At 41.2% G+C, this 16,001-nt stretch overlaps 1 protein-coding gene across 2 annotated transcripts in view; it reads right to left on the bottom strand.

Annotated features, from left to right (window-relative positions):
- The window catches only part of PSMA3 (proteasome 20S subunit alpha 3), a gene marked incomplete at both ends in the record, with an annotated part of 29,783 nt that overhangs the window by 7,068 nt on the left and 6,714 nt on the right, over positions 1-16,001 (bottom strand). Inside the window, 5 exons of one of the 2 annotated variants that reach the window (XM_080706970.1) lie at positions 662-727; positions 1,642-1,714; positions 6,903-6,976; positions 7,054-7,155; positions 12,097-12,220. In XM_080706970.1, coding sequence (XP_080563096.1) covers positions 662-727; positions 1,642-1,714; positions 6,903-6,976; positions 7,054-7,155; positions 12,097-12,220 — 439 coding nt within the window. The remainder of the gene's footprint in view (positions 1-661; positions 728-1,641; positions 1,715-6,902; positions 6,977-7,053; positions 7,156-12,096; positions 12,221-16,001) is intronic. The other variant, XM_080706971.1, reaches the window with a different exon arrangement.

Genomic DNA, 16,001 nt, shown 5'->3' with positions numbered 1-16,001 from the left:
GCCCAGCAAAAACCTGTGTTTAAGAAAACTCTTCACACTAATAGCTGAATTTCTGGCTCATGGGGAATTTTAAAGTGGGTCTTATTGTAACAGGAAAAATTTCATGCCCTCTGTAGCTAGGAACAAGTATGAAGACATAAAAGCTATGTCTTAGTGATACAAATGATACAAAGACAAATACTGTATTTTATAAAATAGAGTATATAATATGTATAGTATATAAAACACATAGTGTAAAATATATTTATATATAGTATATAACTTTTTATTGTAGTTAATTCTGTGACATTAACTAAGAATTTTTAAATACCAGAATTTTCAACCTATAGATCCATAAATGGATTTCAAGGATTTTTGTAACATTATATATAAAAAGTTGTTTTGGCCAGACATGGTGGTGCACGCTTGTAATCCCCGCGCTTGGGAGGCTGAGTCAGGAGGATCGCACAGGTTCGAAGCCAGCCTCAGCTACTTAGTGAGGCTTTCAGCAACTTAGTGAGACCCTGTTTCAAAATAAAATATAAAATAGGGCTGGGAGTATAGCCTGGAGGTAGAAAGCCTCTGGGTTCCACCCCCAGTACCAGGACAAAAAAAAAAAAAAGGTTAGTTTGTGGAGATAAATTTAACTTCTAGCAGAATTCAAACATCAAATATGTATTACCTGAAGCTTTTCTATTTCTGTCTTTGCAGCTTGCCTGGCTTTACCAATGGCACAGCCCCAATAACCCTATTTTTAAAAAAGGACATAAAACATAATTAGTAGAAAGTATACTATTTAAAAATTATAAAACAATATTAAATGACATAAAAGCAAGCATGAAGAAATACATTCAAAACACATTCTCAAGCCGGGCGTGGTGGCACACACTTGTAATCCCTGCGCTTGGGAGGCTAAGACAGAAGGATCGCATGGGTTCGAAGCCAGCCTCAGCTACTTAGTGAGGCTTTCAGCAACTTAGTGAGACCCTGTTTCCAAATAAAGTATAAAATAGGTCTGGGAGTATAGCCCGGAGGTAGAAAGCCTCTGGGTTCCACCCCCAGTACCACCAAAAAAAAAAAAAAAAAAAAAAAAAAACAAAAACATTCTCATGAATGTTAAGGGGCTCAAAAAATAAAAACTTGCTGAGAACTGAACCCAGGGCTTTGCACACTAGACAAGGGCTCTACCAATGAGCTACACCCCCAGCCTTATCAATTTTAAGACAGTATTAATATTTATAGTAGTGAAAGAATCATACATTTAAAATACTGTATTAACTGTGTAGTTTCTGTAAATAGTATACTAAAAAGACACAGGTTTATCTTCTGCCTTACAGCCAGAGAGTTTTGTTTTTATGGTACTAGGGATTGAACCCAGGGGCATTCTATTTCCAAGCTACATCCTCAGTCCATTTGACTTTTTGTTTTGAAACAGGGTCTCACTAGGTTGCTGAGGCTATCCTCAAACCTGCACTCCTCCTGTCTCAGCTTCCCAAGTACTGGAATTACAGGGATGCATCACGACACCTTGCTTTACCCATAGGTTATTAATGATAAATGAGAAAACATTATTTAAGTTTTAAAGAAACATATAAATATGAGATAAATGATAATGAAGTACTATTAACTACAATAGAATTAAAATGATTCACAACTACTCACATATGAAACACCTGATGGGTCAATCATGTAGAGTTGTGCGCCATCATTCACACTGTAAGACCCTAACATGAAACTGAAAAAAAAGTTTAAATTATGCTGCTTAAGAGCCACAAAAGTATTAAAACCTACAGTGAAAAAACTGCAATTATACTGTCAAGACTATTAATACACAAAGAACTCATAGTACTTTTGAGATGGTAGTTTCATTTAGTAATACTAGAAATTACTAAAAGTTGGTCGGGTGTGGTGGCTCACGCTTGTAATCACAGTATTTTGGGAGGCTAACACAGAAGGATCACAGGTTCATGGCCAGTCTCAGGAACTTAGTAGACTGTTTCAAAATAAAAAATAAAATAGGGCTGGGGGTGTAGCTCAGAGGTAGAATGCCCTCCTGGGTTCAATCCTCAACACACACACACAAGAGAAATAATTAAAAATTTGTGTAGCTTTGATTTTTTTTCTTGTGGTATTAAGGGTTGAATCCAGGGGACATTCTTCGAGTTACACCTCCACCTCTTATTTGAAACAGGAATAAGTTGCAGTTGCAGATATCCTCAATAAATTCTTGTGGCTGGCTTCAAATTTAAGATTCTTATGTCTCAAACTCCCAAGTACTGGAATTATAAGCATAAGCATATGCCACCATGCCTGGCTCTTTTCTTTTTAACAGTACTGGGGATTTAACCCAGGGGCATTCTACCTGAGCTACAACTCCAGCCCTATTTTTTTATTCTTTATTTGGAAACAGGGTCTCAATATGTTGTGGATACCCTGAGTAGCTGAGGCTGGCTGCAAACTTGCAATCCTCCTGTCTCAGCCTCCCAACTACTGGGATTACAAGTATGTGCCACCATGCCTGGCTCGAATGTTCTATTTTATTTATTTATTTTTATTTTATTTATTTTATTTTTTTTTTTTTGCGGTACTGGGGATGGAACCAGAAGCATTTTACCTCCGAGCTACACCCCCAGCCCTGTTTTTTATTCTTTATTTTGAAACAGGGTCTCACTGAGTTACAAAGGGCCTAAGTAGTAGCTGAGGCTGTCTGCGAACCCGGATCCTCCTGTCTTAGCCTCCCACATGCTGGGGTTACAAGCATGCGCCACCAAACCCAGCTAAAGTTCTATTACTTTAAATATATAACTTTTTTTTTTTTGGGGGGGGGGTTCTGTGTATTGAACCCAGGGTCATCCTACATCCCAGCTATACCTTAGCCCTATTTTTACTTCTTTCTTTGAAACACAGTCTAAGTTGCAGAAGGCCTCACTAAGTTTCTAAGGCTGGCCATGAACCCACGATCCTCCTGTCTCAGCCTCCCAAGTACTGGGATTACAGGTGTGCACCACCATGCCCGACTTTTGTTTTTTACTTTGAAATAGGGTTTCATTATGTTGTAGAAGGCCTCATTAGCTTGTTAAGGCTGGCCTCGAACCTGTAATCATCCTATCCTCAGATTCCAAAGTAATGGGATTACAAGCATGTACCACCACACTCAGCTTAGCTTTTTAAATATTAAACTTTTTGATGAAACTCTACCCTAGAAAGATAGCAGTGTTGAAAAGGAGTATTGATAGGTGGAAAAGAGAACTAATGAGAGGTCCTGATAAGGCATAAACACACAGAAGCCAAAGAGAGAACATTTCTGATAGTACAATGAATCCATGCCAGACTTCTCCCACCCTTAATTCCTTTTTTCAAAATGGTACTGAGAATTGAACTCAGGTTTGTTTCTGTTTTGGGGTTTTTTGTTTGTTTGTTTGTTTTGGTGGTACTATGGTTCCTGGAAGCCCTTCTACCTCTGGGCTACACACCCAGACCTATTTTTGGAAACAGGGTCTCTTAAGCCAGCACAACTGGCTTAGAACCTGCAGGATCCTGCTGTCTCTGCCTCCCAAGTTGTGGGGATTATAGGCATGCGCGGCCACGCCCGGCTGAACTCAGATATTCTACCTCTGAGCTGTATCCCAGCCCCCACCCTTTTTTTTTTTAAACAAGATCACTAGATTGTTAAGGGTGTCCTCAAATCCAAGATCCTCCTGTCTCACCCTCCCAAGCGCTGGAATTACAGGCATGTGCCACCATTCCTGCTAGAGGACAGTTATTTTAAAATCCCTTAGCATTTCCTTCAATGGAACTCCTTACCATGGAGCACAGACTTGTATTTGCTCTAACACCTCCCTATGTCTGCAGTGCCATCTCTAAATCTTATACTCTGTTTACTATGTACATTTGACTACCTCTCTGCATTACCTGAAATACCCATCTATTTCATGCATCTCTCTGCCATGAAATATCTTCACTCGTTCCCCCTATATCTCCTACGTGTGTGTGTGGGGGGGGGGGTATTGGGGGTGGAACCCAGGCACTTTTCTACCTCTGGGCTATACTCCCAGACCTATTTTATACTTTATTTGGAAACAGGGTCTCACTAAGTTGCTGAGAGCCTCACTAAGTGGCTAAGGGTGGCTTCGAACCTGTGTGATCCTCCTGTCTCCGCCTCCCAAGCGCGGGGATTACAAGCGTGCGCCACCACGCCCGGCATCTCGTACCTTTTGACACCAATCTGGAATTAGGCCATTCCCTGATTTGATACTCAACTACATCCAGTACATGTATCCTATTGCCTCTAAGACTTTATCAGTGGTGACATTCAACTGTGTCCTCACAGTATGACTCACTCACAGTATATACTTAAGAAACATAACTGAACACACAGAGCTCAGTTCAAAGGCTAAAATTAGCCAGGTGTTGTGGCGCATGCTTGTAATCCCAGTACTTGGAAGGCTGAAACAGGAGGATCACAAGTTAACAGCTAGCCTCAGCAACTTGAGAGGCCCTCTGCAACTAGGTGAGATTCTATTTCAAAATAAATAAATAAATAAAAAATAAGGCTGGGGGTGCAGCTCAGAGGTAGAATGCCATCCCTGGGTTCAATCCCTAGTTATGACAAAAAAAAATTAAAGGAATTATATGTAGTCAAAAGCACTTCATCTAGGTGCAATGGCATATGCCTGTAATCCCTGTACTTGGGAAGCTCAGACAGCAGGATCATAAATTCAAGGCCAACTTTAACAGCTTAGCAAAACCCTATTTCAAAATAAAAAAGGGTTGCCGGGCGTAGTGGTGCATGCTGGCTTAGGAGACCCTGTTTCCAAATAAAAATGTAAAAATAGGTCTGGGAGTGTAGCCCGGAGGTAGAAGGGCTTCCAGGAACCCCAGTACCCCAAAATAAATAAATAAAAAAGGGTTGGGAGTATAGTAGAGCACCACTGTCTTAAACCCTAGCAACACACAAAGAAGTATTTCACAGAGTAAATCAAGTGAGAACTTCAATTAGCAATGTAACAAATTATCTACCAAGTGTAACTTATTGCTAGCAGAATTAAACAGGTTTTCTATCTTCCTAAGTAATTTTTTTTTTTGGGGGGGTGGTGGTGGTACTGGGGGGTAGAACCCAGAGGCTTTCTACCTCCTGGCTATACTCCCAGACCTTTTTTATATTTTATTTGGAAACAGGGTCTCATTAAGTTGCTGAAAGCCTCACTAAGTAGCGGAGGCTGGCTTCGAACCTGTGCAATCCTCCTGTCTCAGCCTTCCAAGCGCTGGGATTACAAGCGTGCGCCAACACACCCAGCCCAAGAAATTATTTTTATTTTATTTTTGGTGGTACTGGGGGTGGAACCCAGAGGCTTTCTACCTCCGGGCTATACTCCCAGCCCTATTTTATATTTTATTTGGAAACAGGGTCTCACTAAGTTGCTGAGAGCCTCACTATAAGTAGCTGAGGCTGGCTTTGAACCTGTGCGATCCTCCTGTCTCAGCCTCCCAAGCACGGGGATTACAAGTGTGTGCCACCACGCCCGGCTCTTCCTAAGTAATTTATGTGTGGCTAATTATGAACAATTCCATGATAGGACTATACCCAAGCACTGTGGGTAAATGTGTTTTGATCAAGCAGAATTATTTTTTAAAGTTAAGAATAGAACCAGATATGGTACCCCACACCTGTAATTCAAGTACTTGGGAGGCTGAGACAGGATGATCCCAGGTTCCAGGATAACCTCAACAAGTAGTTAGACTCTCACCAACCTTGTGAGATCTTGTTTCAAAATAAAAATAAGGACTGAGGTATAACCTGGAGGTAGAATGCCCCTGGATTAAATCCCCAGTACAAAAAAAAAAAAAAAGTTACAAACCAAAAATGGACTTTTAGCCAACACTTGGGAGGCTGAGACACAGGATTGCAGGTTCAAGGACAACCCCAGCAAGTAGTGAGGCTCTCATCAACTTAGTGAGACCTTGTTTCAAAATAAAAATAAGAGGCTGAGACAGGAGGATGGTGGTTCACAGACAGCCTCAGCTACTTAGTGAGGCCCTGTGCAACTCAATGAGACAGTTTCAAAAATAAAGAATAGGGCATGGTGACACATGCTTATAATCCTAGCATTTGGGAGGCTGAGACAGGATGATCGTGGTTCAAGGACAGCCTCAGCTACTTAGAAACTATATTTGAGTATTTGACCCATTCCAGGCCTTCTCACAAGTGAATCTCCATGGGATATGGCTCAGAGGTAGATCCCAGTACCAAGATTCAATCCCCAGTACCAAAAAAAATAGGAATTATGTGTTATCATTCCTTTTTTTTTTCTTTTGTGGTACTGGGAATTGAACCCAGGGTCATTCTACATCTGAGCTATATCCCCAGCCCTCTTTTTCATCCTTTGTTTTGAAACAGGGTTTCACTACATTAAGAGGACTTCATGAAATTGCTAAGGCTGGCTTCAGACCTGTGAGCCTCCTGTCTCAGCCTCCCAAGTACTGGGATTACAAGTGTGCACACCAGGCTCCATTATCATCATCTCAAAGCTCTATGATCCCATTCAGTATTCTGAAAACTCTTTTCATGTACTATTTTTTGTGTGTATGGCACTAAGGATGAAACCCAGTGGCATTCTACCTCCAAGCTACATCCTCAGCCCTATTTTTTATTCTTTATTTTGAAACAGGGTCTAAGTTGCTGAGAGCCTCACTAAGTAGCTGAGGCTGGCTGCAAACCCAGGTTTTCCTGTCTCAACCTCCCAAGCACTGGGAGTATAGGCAAGTACCCCCACGCCAACTTCATGTACGCTCTTAATCACTGCACTAATGCTTGATAAAAATTTCTATTTTGAAGGGTATAAGAGACTAATATTCTAGGTTAAATAGTATCTATAGTACAGACCTAACTTTTGATTATCCCATAAAATGTCAAAATGTCATACCTGCAGCCAAAAGGTCTAACAGCACTGTAGAGTGTGTAAGCATGTACATACATGGCCACTCTGTCTGCAAGATGCTATGTGGAAGAAATAGAAAAGCTTATCAATACACTTATATTACTGTTCAAAGTTCCTCAGTATGTCACCAACTTACTTTCAGTGGAATGTTATACCCAAAGTTAGATCTGAAGTTGGAAGCTTCTTCTCTTGCTATGTCTGCTAAAGAACGAGCATCTGCCAACAAACCTGCCACAGCCTGAGAGAAAAGAAAATAAAACTTGATAATCATACTCTATCACAAGACAGAAAGGATACAATTATTTATGACCTAATAGTTTTTCTTTCTTTGTTTTCAGTACCAGGGATGGAACCCAGAAGCATTCTACCTCCAAGTGACACTCCCAGCCCTATTTTTTATTCTTTTATTTTGAAACAGGGTCTCACTGAATTGCAAAGGGCCTCACTAAGTAGCTGAGGCTATCTGTGAACCACCATCCTCCTGTCTCAGCCTCCCAAATGCTGAGATTACAAGCATGCATCACCAGCTCAGCTAATAGTTTTGTGGTACTGAGGATAGAACCCACGGGGCCTTCTATCTCTGGGCTATACCCCCAGACCTATTTTATTTTTTATTAGAAATAGGGTTTCACTAAGTTGCTGAGAGCCTCACTAAGTAACTGAGGCTGTCCACAAACCCAGGTTCTCCTGTGTCAGCTTCCCAAGTATTGGGATTACAAGCATGCGCCACCATGTCCAGCTGTTTTTTTTTCTTTTGGTGGTACTGGGGGTGGAACCCAGGGGCTTTCTAACTCTGGGCTATACTCCCAGACCTTTTTTATATTTTATTTGGAAACAGGGTCTAAGTTGCTGAAAGCCTAAGTAGCTGAGGCTGGCTTCGAACCTGTACGATCCTGTCTCAGCCTCCCAAGCGTGGGGATTACAAGCATGCGCCACCACACCTGGCCATGTCCAGCTTTAATAATTTTTTTTTTTTTGGTACTGAAGATTAAATCCAGAGGCATATGACCTCAGAGCTACATCCCCAGCCAGATTGTATTCTTTATTTTGAAACAGGGTCTCACTAAGCTGTGGAGGGCCTTATTAAGTAGCTGAGGCTGGCCAGAAACCCATATCCTCCTCCTGTCTCAGCCTCCCAAGTACTGGAATTACAAGCATGCACCAACACTACCAGCAATATATAATTATATATATTAACAAGCATCACTATCTAAAATAAATTTTGAAGCCGGGTGTGAGGGCACATGCTTGAAATCCCAGTAATTGGGAGGCTGCAACAGGAGGATCTGGGTTCACAGACAGCCTCAGCTACTTAGTGAGGCCCTGCGCAACTTAGTGAGACCTGTTTTAAAATAAAAAGTAGGGGCTGGGGGTGTACCTCAGAGGTAGAATGCCCCTGGGTTTCATCCCCAGTACCACACAAAAAAACAAAAACTTAGATCTGTTTCAAAATAAAACATAAAATAGGGCTGGGAGTATAGCTCAAAAGTAGAATGCCCCTAAGGTTCAATCCTCAACACACAAAAGTAGAAAGTAGAATGCCCCTAGGATCAATCCCCAGTAAAACACACACACACACACACACACACACACACACACACACACACACACTCTCACACACACACCTGTCAGCAAAGAGAATGGGTATTACAAGGTGTCACTGCAGAGTAGGCTCTGCAGTAACACAAAGATTCCAGTTTGAATCCCAGTTTTTTCCCCTACTAGCTGTGTATGTTTTCTCATCAATAAAACTAGGATTAATATTTCCTTCACCGGATTATTACGATTAAATGAGATAATTTATGTAATGAGCTCACAACTTGGTACATAGCACTCAAGTATTCTTTCTTGCCTTCTCAGGTAGCAGGGTTAGAAGCCTCTCTCTCTCACTCTGGTAGTTCTTACTGGACAAAGTCACATCCATATAGAATGTCTTTACTCCATACCAGTCCTATACATACTAAGCTAGCACTTGTGCAGAACAGTCATTCAAACAACTTAGATACCAGCTGCATGGAATAATTTACAATGATGCTATGAAGCCAATTAAAAGGATGTGTTCAAAAGTCGGGCGTGGTGGTGCACACTTGTAATCCTAGTACTTGAGAGGCTGGAACAGGAGGACCGGAGGTGTGCAGCCGGCCTCAGCTCTTTAGTGAAGCCCTCCACATACTAGTGAGACCCTATTTCAAAGTAAAGAATAAAGAACAGTGCTGGAGTATAGCTCAGAGGTAGAATGCCCCTGAGTTCAACCTCCAGTTTTGCAAAAGAATAAATAGATAAATAATAAATGTTTCTCTTTCTTTTTGTTTTGGGTACTGGGGATTTAACCTAGGGATATTCTACCTTTAAGCTATACCTCAGGCCTCTTTTTATTTTGAAAGAGGGTCTAGAGTTGCTAGAGGCCAGCCTCAAACTTGTGACCCTCCAGTCTCAGCCTCCCACATACTGGGATTACAGGTGTGCCACCATACCTGGCTCACTTTTCCTCTAAGCACCCTGTCCTGGTGCTCTACCTTACTATATTCTCTGTTAATATCTGCACTGTGACAGTGATCCCCATAAAGAATACCAAAAGCTAAAGATCCTTTGCCTCAAGCACAAATAGTCTCCACTGGTGATGCTACCAAGATCCTAATTCTGCATACTCCCTCATCGTCTCCTTCAGGCAACCTAGTTTTTTATATCTGTCACCAATTAGGTTATAAGAATGCTACCTTTCTGACAGTTAACTATACATAGCCAGTAACTCGTTACTTTTGTGGCTTCTCACTAATGTACTACTGATTTAAATGTTAAAGAAATAAATGGAGACAGGCGGTGGTCCACACTTATAATCCCAGCCTTTGGGAGGGTGAGACAGGATCACAATTCATGCACAGCCTCAGCTACTACTTATTGAAGCCCTTTGCAATTCAGTGGGACCATGTTTCAAAATAAATAAAAAATAGGACTGGGGGTGTAGCTCAGAGATAGAATGCTTCTGGGTTCCATTCCCAGTACTAAAAAAAAAAAAGTTATTCTCTTTGTGGAACTGAACCCAGTGGCATTCCTTTTTTTTTTTTTTTTAAATACTGTCATTGGTGCATTATAGTCTCGCACCATAATGTACTTTATGGTAATAGTGACATACATGCACCAGCACATGGTGGGCTTTCTCCCAGCTCCCTTCCACTCTCCCTCTTCCCATACAGGACAGAGACTGGCATTGATATTCTCACACATGTTCATGTCAATGCAAGTGCTTCCCTCATTTATTCCCCTTTTCTCCCACTCTCCCCTAGATGACCTCGTTTGCTCCACTTCTCCATTATATGAAGTCCCTCCCTAGCTACTGCATGAGAAAACCTATGACCTTTCACTTTTATGACTGGCTAATCTCAGTCAGCATAATGTTCTTCTGGTCTGTCCATTTATTGTGTGTATATCTCATAATTCTGTAATCCGTTCAACTATTGATGGATACCTAGGTTGGTTCCATAATTTGGCTATTGAGAATTGTGCTGCTATAAACATGGATATGCATGTACTACTGTGATTTCAACCGCTTTGGAAAGATAACCCGGGAATGGAATAGCTGGATCGTTTTTTTTTTTTTTTTTGCGGGTCTGGGGGTGGAACCCAAGGGGATTCAACCTCCCGAGCTACACCTCCTGCCCTATTTTTTATTCTTTACTTTGAAACCAGGTCTCACTGAGTTGCAGAGGGCCTCACTAAGTAGCTGAGACTGTCCGCGAACCGCGATTCTCCAGTCTCAGCCTCCCGAATGCTGGGATTACAAGCGTGCACCACCACGCCTGGCGTAGCTGGATCATTTAGTGAATCTATTCCCAGGTTTATATGGAATCTTCACACTGATCTCCAAAAGCGGCTACACTAATTTGCAATTCCACTAACAGTGCAAAAAGAGTTCCTATTTTCCCACATCTTCATCAGCATTTATTATTTGACTTCTTTATGACTGCCATTCTGATTGGTGTTGGACTGAATCTAAGGGTAGTTTTGATTTGCATCTCCCTGATTGCTAATGATGTTGAACATTTTTTGTACGTTTACTGGCCATTTTTATTTCTTTTTGGTGAAATATCTATTTAGTTCAATAGCCCCCCCCCCATTTTTTTTTTTTTTTTTTGGTGGTACTGGAGTTCCTGAAAACACTTCCGGGCTACACTCCCAGACCTATTTTTTATATTTTTTAAATTTGGAAACAGGGTCTCTTAAACAAGCGAGGGGCTTCGAACCTGTGCGATCCTCCTGTCTCCACCTCTCAAGTGCGTGGATTACAAGCATGCAACACCACGCCCAGCACAATAGCCCATTCTTTCTTGATTGGGCTTTTTTAGTGTTGAGTCTTTTAAGCACTTTGTATATTCTAGATATCAGTCCTCTGCCAAGGAACAGATCTTTTTTATTCTTTATTTTGAAAATAGATCTAAGTAGCTGACACTGGCCATGAACCTGTGATCCTCCTGTCTCATCATCTCAAGTACTGGGATTACAAGCGTGGGCCACCATACCTGGCTAGGACAGATCTTCTAATGCCTCTATCAAAGGCAAAGATCTCCCATTATTTTTTTTTTCTTTTCTTTTCTTTTTTTTTGCGGTACTGGGGATGGAATCCAGGGGCATTCTACCTCCAAGCTACACCCCCAGCCCTATATTTATTCTTTATTTTGAAAAGGGTCTCACTGAGTTGCAAAGGACTGCACTAAGTAGTAGCTGAGGCTGTCCACAAACCAGGATCCTCCTGTCTCAGCCTCCCAAATGCTGGGCTTACAAGCATGTACCACCATCCCTGGCAGATCTCCCATTCTGTAAGCTCTCTCTTTAGATTTTTTATTATTTTCTTTACTTTGATGCCATTCCATTTATTAATTCTTGTTTAATTCCTGAGCTTTGGGTGACCCCATGCATTCTGTCTCTGAGCTACATCCCAGCCCTATTTTATTTTTTATTGTGAAACAGGGTCTTATAAAGTTTCAGACAGTCTCCTTAAGTTGCTGAGGCTGGTCACAAACCTGCAATCTTCCTATCTTAGCCTGCCAAGTACTAGGATTATAGGTGTGCACCACTAAACCCAACTAATAAATAGATTCTTAAAATTCCATTTTAATATATTTTAGCTACTTAAATAGAAATAAGACAAACCAAAGATTAACATTTTAAAATCTGACCTTACCATTCCAACATGCCGATCAACATTAAAAAGTCTTTTATTGGAACCTTCTTCATAGAGTTTAGAAAGGACTAATTTCTCAACCCCAAAGACAACACCATCTTTACATCTGATCCCAATAGCTGTACTGAAACAAAAAGAAAAATCATTCTTTTAACTAAAAACAGAAGAAACTATAGAAACAAATTTCTTTAATTACAAAGAGTAACATTTATAGCATGTCAAATACCTTAAAACATTTAAAAACAAGAAAGGAAAAACACCCCAAATTGCACTAACCCAATAAATGAGTATCATATGAAGCCCCCAAAATCTAACATATACCAATTAATAAAATATATAAGTTAAAAAAGAAAGTGTTAACAAGCTAGTGTGGTGGTACTTGGCTATAATTCTAGCACCTGGGAGGCTGAGACAGGAAAATCAAAGGTTTGACGACAGCCTCCACAAGCAGCCAGACTCTCAGCAACCTAGCGAGACCCTGTTTCAAATGGAAAAATAAAAAAGACCTGAGGATGGTGGCACACACCTGTAATCTCAGTACTTGAGAATCTGGGAGAGGAGGACTGCAGGTTCGAGGATAATCTCAGCAACTTTTCAAGACCTTGTTTCAACATAAAAAATAAAAGGGCTAGGACTGAACTCCTGGGTTCAATCCCCAGTACCATTAAAAAGTGCTAAGAAAGTATGTACAATATGGTATAGTGTCTTGCATGTTACTCATGTTCAAAATGTCATTCTAAATTTTTTCAGCTTGTATTTTTAACATGGTAAGTAGCAATAGAACCCACAGCCTACATAAATGTTTTTGTTTGATTGCTTATTTTGGTACTGGGGAATGAATCCAGGGACGTACTACCTCCAAGTTACATGCCAGCCCTTTTTAGTTGTTTTTTTGTTTGTTTTGTTTTTGTGTGTGTGTGTGTGTGTGTGTGTGTGTGTGTGTGTGTGTTACTAGGGATGAAACCCTGGGGCTTTCCATCTCCGGGTTACACTCCCAGACCTATTTTGTATTTTATTTGGACCCTGTGTTCCAAATAATATAGACCTTGTGGTCTACATTGCTGAGAGCCTCACTAAGTAGCTGAGGCTGGCTTCGAACCTGTGCAATTCTCCTGTCTCAGCCTCCCAAGTCCTGGGATCACGAGTGTGTGCCACCATGCCTGGCCCCTTTTTGTTTTTAAAAATAAGGTCTAAGGGTGCTAAGAGTCTTGTTAAGTTGCTGAGGCTGGCCTCTAACTTGTGATCCTCTTGTCTCCCCTTTCGTAGACTTTTGTTCCGAATCAGTTTGTATATTATATGACTTTCCTTTCAGATCTTGGTTCTTTAATGAGATTAAAAAGGAAAATGAAAATCTTTTTTTGGTACTGGAGATCAATCCCAGAGGCATTCTACCTCCAAGCTACACCCTTAGCCATATTTACTTATTTGTTTCTTTGTTTTGAGTACTGGGGATTGAACCCAGGGGGTAACTCTAAGCTACACCCCCAAGCCCTATTTTATTTTGTGAAAGAGGATTTCACTATGTTGCTGAGGCTGACCGAGAACCTGTGATCTTCCTGTTTTAGCCTCCCTAGTACAGAAATTACAAGCGTGCGCCACCACACCCAGTTTATTTTTATTTAAAATAGAGTTTCGCTGGGCATGGTTGCACATGCTTATAATCCTAGCACTTGGGAGGCTGAGACAGGAGGATCACACAGGTTCAAAGCCAGCCTCAGCTACTTAGTGAGACCCTATTTCCAAATAAAATATAAAAATAGGTCTGGGAGTATAGCCCAGAGATAGAGAAGCCCCTGGATTCCACCCCCAGTACCACCCCAAAAAAAGTACAATAAAACAGGGTCTCACTAAATTCATGAGGCTGACCTCAAATCTGCTATCCTCCTGTCTTAGCCTCCCATGTACTGGAATTGCAGGCATGCGCCATCATGGCTAGAAGATTAAAATCTTATCTTTTGCTACCTGGAGGTATGTATATGCTTGTAATCCCAGTACATGGGAGGCTGAAACAGGAGGATCCCAGGTCCCCGGCTAGCCTCAGCTACTACTCAGTGAGATCCTGTTTAAAAATAAAGAATAAAAAATAGGGCTGGGGGTGTAGCTCAGAGGTAGAATGCCCATGGGTTCCATCCCTAGTAACACACACACACTTACATAATCAAGCATTAAAATTGAAATTTTTTTGAAAATAATAATAGAAAGTAGAAAAGCTCTTTTTCCCCCCCTTTGGTAATACAGATTGAATTCAGAAACATAAAACAGCCTTTTTTATTTTTATTTTGAGATTGGGTCTAAGTTACCACATTCTGGCCTTGACTAGTGATTCCCCCTACCCCAGCGTTCCAAGTATTGGTATTACAGGCATATGCCACTGCACCTGGCTATATTTTATTTTTTCAGACAGGGTCTCTCTCCATTGCCCAAGGTGATTTCAAACTCTCGATCTTCCTGCCCCAATGTCCTGAGTAGCTTGAATTGCAGGTAATCATCACTACACCTGGCAAAAGCTCAATATTTTACACGTGTACTTTTCTAAAACCATCCCCTATTCTACCTTTATTCCAAAAGTTTTACCTGTAATAGAAAAAAATGAGCCCAAACACCAACAACCTATTCGTATCTGAAAAATAAGTAAATATAAATTTTAAAGATCTGAATGAGAATCTGGGTATGGTGGCACACACCTACAATCCCAGTACTTGGAAGGCTGACACAGGAGGATCACAGGTTTAAGGCTAACTTCAGCAAATCAAGGAGATCCTGTTTCAAAACAAAAAAATAAAAAGGGCTGAAGGTAAAACTCTGAGGCAGAATGCCCCAGGTTCAATTCCTAGTGTACTCCCCTAAAATAAATCTCAATGAGATGATACAGTGAAAGAAATTCTAGGGTGCAGCTCAATGAAAGAGAACCTGCCTATTATGCACAAGGTCCTGGATTCAATTTTCCACACAAACACACACTCACACACTGGAAGGAAAGAAGGAGGAAGGAAAAAAAGCCTTTTAATTCATCCTAAAGCTGGTTTAGTCTTTAGGGTTTTTGTTTTGTTTTGTTTTGTAGGTCTGGGGATGGAACCCAGGGGCAATCGACCTCTGAGCTACACCCTCTGCCTTTTTTTTTTTTTTTTTTTTTTTGGTGGTACTGGGGTTCCTGGAAGCCCTTCTACCTCCGGGCTACACTCCCAGACCTATTTTTTTACATTTTTATTTGGAAACAGGGTCTCCTAAGCCAGCGTGCGCGGCTGCCTTAGAACCTGCACAATCCTCCTGTCTCCGCCTCCCAAGCGCGGGGATTACAAGCGTGCGCCACCACCGGCATTCTGCCCTACTTTTTTATTCTTTTTATTTTTAAACCGGATCTCACTGAGTTGCAGAGGGCCTTACTAAGTAGCTGAGGCTGTCCATGAACCATGATCCTCTGGTTTCAGCCTCTTGAATGCTGGGATTACAAGCATGCACCACCATGCCCAGCTTGGTTAAGTTTTTAAAATTCTTTTTCTTTTTTTGCAGTACTGGGGACTAAACCCAGGGGCAGTCTACCTCCGGGCTATACTCCAGCCCGATTTATTATTTTATATATGGAAACAGGGTTTTGCTAAGTTGCTAAAAGCCTCACTAAGTAGCTGAAGCTGTCTTCAAATCTGGATTCCTCCTGTCTCAGCCTCTCAAGTACTAGGATTACAAACATGTGCTACCAAGCCCAGCTTGAAAATCCTTAAGTATAACTGACTACAAAATTTATTCAACAAGAATCATAAAGCCCTGTGTGGTGGCACAGGCCTGTAATCCCAGTACTTAGAAGGCTAAGACAGGAGAACTGAAGGTACAAAACTAGCACAGAAGCCAGGCGTTGTGGCGCACACTTGTAATCCCCGTGCTTGGGAGGCAGAACAGGAGGATTGCGT

Source organism: Muscardinus avellanarius, assembly GCF_963383645.1.
Source record: "Muscardinus avellanarius genome assembly, chromosome: 12".
NCBI classification, from domain to species: domain Eukaryota; kingdom Metazoa; phylum Chordata; class Mammalia; order Rodentia; family Gliridae; genus Muscardinus; species Muscardinus avellanarius.
This window is presented reverse-complemented; position numbering and strand designations above follow the sequence as displayed.